At 31.2% G+C, this 4077-nt stretch overlaps 1 protein-coding gene across 1 annotated transcript in view; it reads left to right on the forward strand.

The window, feature by feature from the left end:
• The window catches only part of Pgd (phosphogluconate dehydrogenase), a 14996-nt gene that overhangs the window by 816 nt on the left and 10103 nt on the right, over positions 1-4077 (forward strand). Inside the window, exons 2-4 of the mRNA XM_014427073.3 lie at positions 1049-1185; positions 1270-1353; positions 3815-4059. Coding sequence (XP_014282559.1) covers positions 1049-1185; positions 1270-1353; positions 3815-4059 — 466 coding nt within the window. The remainder of the gene's footprint in view (positions 1-1048; positions 1186-1269; positions 1354-3814; positions 4060-4077) is intronic.

Genomic DNA, 4077 nt, shown 5'->3' on the forward strand with positions numbered 1-4077 from the left:
ACAGTCTTTAGTCACCAACTTCTTAGACCCTTCCTGTATGAGTAGTGCATAAATAATTAGTTAATTGGTTTTAAAATTCTTCTGTAGACACTTAAAGACCTTCATATTACCAGTTGACTTTGTATCAACCTCGCTGGTTCCCTTACCTGCTCTGATATCCCAAATTTTTCTCTAATGATATCCAAATATGTGTGAGCGTTATTTATGCTTCATGGGAATCATTTATAAATACAATTTTCATTGGTAAAATTTTATTATCAGGAATTATAGTTTTAGAAACTATAAATATTAATTTATTTCGCTATGCTACCAATTCCAAGAACCTGGGTTCGAATCCGCTGTGGAAGATAATTATATATTCTATAGCTGTGTGTCAATTCTATGGGTTCGGGAGCTCTCTGGGGTCCACCTTGTTTCTGTAAAGTGGGTACTATTAATTAAGGAAAAATCACCTCCTTGTACAACCATTGTTCAAGTAACAGTTCTTCCTTACTAAGTACTAAACTGCTGACGCTTCATGGGTTAAAGTAATACAAATTTTATTTTTCTTAAATATTAATGAACTTGAAAAAAAAAAAACCGCTGCTTAGGGAATTTAACATGGAAAAAAAAATTTTTTTACTGTTGTTTTTTCTGCCAATTTAATTTAATTTTTAAAATCTAATTTCTTTAAGAAAAACATTTTATGAGGAATTTCCATTCATTTAAGAAATATTAATCAGTAATTTAGAAAATAACTTCTTTAAATAGCAGTAGTTAATTTTAACTACTATTTTATATTAGTAATTTTAACAAACTGTTTTTTAAACTTAAAAGCTATTCCTCTCAAATATCCGCCACACAAAAATAGTGCTACTTATCTATGCACTTATAATTTTATTACTTTTTACCTGAAAGATATGAATTTTCATTAAATACAGGCATCTTCCTTTTATCTATTATTTTATGTTGTTATACACTATAAAATATGAATCTAAAAAATAATGTGAGTAATTTTTAAAGTGAATGAATGAGAATCTCTTTAAAAAAATATTTATATTATTTTTAGGGCGGATATTGGTTTGATCGGATTGGCTGTCATGGGACAGAACTTGGTCCTTAATATGAATGACCATGGCTTTGTTGTATGTGTCTACAATCGTACTACTGATAAAGTTGATAGTTTTCTCAATAATGAGGCTAAAGGTAATTATTAATCAAATAGGAACATCAATATTTTTCATTTATAGATTTTTAGTCATTAAAGTATATTGTTTTCTTTATATTCAGGAACAAAAGTTATCGGTGCTCATTCAATAGACGAATTAGTTTCAAAATTGAAGACACCAAAACGAGTCATGATGCTTGTTAAAGGTATTTATGTTTGTACATCTTTCTAATATCAGTACAACTTTACCTATCTTTTTTTTTTTTAATTTTAAGTTGAAAAAGCTAAAACAATTTATTTTTCTATAGTCACCTCTGATAGGTGGTTAAATTTTTAATTCCATAAAAAAAAATTGTATGGTGCCATGTGAGACACTCGAGTATAAAAACCTCCACTAATGCTTTGTGCTTTAGGTACTGAGAATTACTTTAATGGAAGTTAAACTCTTGGAGAGAACAAGATTACTCAGCCAGAGTGATTTATACTACTTGATGAAAGGGGGGAACTACCCGGACCTTAAAGATTTGGTACACTGGTGGAAAATAGTAGTAGGATTGTAGAAGGTTGGAGCCTACTGATTAAAGAAATCCATGAGAAATCAACCAACAGAAAAATTATAGTTTATGTAAATGATCTCTCTGAACTGGAGGAAGATATACTTATTGATTGTTAAGTATACTCCTTCCTTATACTTATTCCAAAACCTTAAGAAAGAAAGGGAGGAAAATTAAATATAATAATATATTCATGATCAACAAAGATGTTAATAGATTACAGATCATGATGTAACTTAATGGAGGGGGATTGGTGGGTATATTTAAACCTGAAAATTATTGGAAGAAACAGTACATGGGTGTTCTTCAGAACCAATCATCTATTTACCAAACATGGTCTGTTGCAAGCTTGCATAGTTCACACCCATTGTCTAGAGACCTAGAAGAAAGGAAATACTAAAACATATATTTCGTTCTGTTCTTTAAGGATGGAAATCTGACCACCTAGATTAAGAGACGAGAAATGTTTAGAGGAAGTAAAGTAAGGGGTGAAATATATTTCCTTATTTATGTTTTAATGCAAATTGGCATTACATGACCTTCATCTGGTAAGTGGAATAGATGGAATACCATTGCAGAGATTGAAATGGGCCAGCTTAGCTGAAAATAGTTTTACTTTTTCCATATATTTTTAATATTATTAATGGGTAAGACAAAAAACTTTTAATTTCTCATCTACATTTCTCTTGGTGAAAATATTGGTGACACAATAAAAAAAGTTATTTGTTAAAATATAATAATTTTTAACATTGTTATTTAATTTATTTTGTCTTGGGTTTTTTGTTGATAAAATGTTTGCCCTATTTTATTGGACATCAGTTTGGATGCCTGTTGTGTGATAACAGAATTTTAAGGGATCCTGATAAAAGCCTTATCATCAGTCCTGGAAATATGATTAAGTGATAAGAAACACGGAAATGGAGTACTGGACGATAGGACGAATAATAGAATAAAGAACAAAATAGTTTTTAACTATGTAATGCCCAAAGTTTCGCCCCACTTTGTAGGGCTGTTCAAAGTTAAAAAATAATGTGAAATATGTGGAAATTTATACTGTTCAGTACAGTGAAAAGTACAAATAAACAAGAATTACTATAAAGTGTTGGATGTATAATGAAAACGAAAATAATAATAATTAATTTTCACGATAGGTCTAATAGTTTTATGATAAGTCTAATAGTTTTTTGTAGTTCTTGTTTATTTATACTTTTTTTTTTTCGGCCAAGACTCCCATTGGAGTCCTATACTGTCTAACCATGGTTGGGGGTCAAAGTTCTTCAAATTGTGGGACTGCCACTCAATGAAGAAAGTCAACGTCCCCAGGCCGGATTTGAACCGGCACCGCCAATAGACATCAAATTAGTAAGATTGTGTCTTAACCACTGAGCTACAGGTGGCCCTATTTATATTTTTCACTGAAATCCTTATTTTTAATTTCTGAATTTTTTTTTTCTGTAGGCAATGTGAGTTTCTCTGAGACTCCCAAGAATTTGGGATATAATCTTGTCTATTGACATCTTATATTTTAAAACATATGAATAGTAGATATATTGAGATCTATATTATTCAGTAATTAATAAATAGTTTTTAGAATAAATGTAATTATGTTAAAACATTGGTGTTTTATACCTCAAGTGATCTTTGGTTTATTTTCAAGTTATGGAATGAATCTAATTCAAAATAGTATTACTATATCTATATTTTGCTTTATTATTTTACATCAAACGAGTTGAGATCTCTATTTCAGTCTGATAAAGCCCTGCAAAGTTGGGCGAAACGTTGGTTGACTATAAATAGTTTTCTCCTACCATTTTGATACCTTTATTGACTGCCTCAGTCAACTGCCACCCGAACTATCTTCCTACGATTTTTTTTTTTTTAAGCCTCAGTGAAACCCTGCAAAGTGGGGAGAAATGTTGACTCTTACTAAATAGTTTTTGTACTCTTTGAGTTGTTTTTTTGACCTGGATCATCTTCACAGATTACACATAGTCAATCAATGATCTTCCTAATTATATTATTGATTACCTTTTCTAATATATCATAATTAATTATCCAATTTCATTTAAATTTGTTTCCAATGTTCATTAAGGATGATCCGTTACTATTTCAGCTGGACCAGCTGTAGATGCTTTTATAGAAGCACTTCTTCCTCATCTCTCTCCGGGTGACATTATTATAGATGGTGGCAATTCTGAATACAAAGATACCGACAGGCGCATTGCAAGAGTTTCTGAAGCAGGAGTGTGCTTCGTCGGTACTGGCGTTAGTGGCGGAGAGGAAGGTGCTAGAACTGGACCGAGCCTAATGCCAGGTGGAGAACCAGCTGCTTGGCCTCACATACGACCTATTTTTACAGTTAGTTGGTATTAGTAT

Source organism: Halyomorpha halys, unplaced genomic scaffold (genome assembly GCF_000696795.3).
Source record: "Halyomorpha halys isolate HHAL.00 unplaced genomic scaffold, Hhal_1.1 Scaffold30.1, whole genome shotgun sequence".
Classification (NCBI taxonomy): domain Eukaryota; kingdom Metazoa; phylum Arthropoda; class Insecta; order Hemiptera; family Pentatomidae; genus Halyomorpha; species Halyomorpha halys.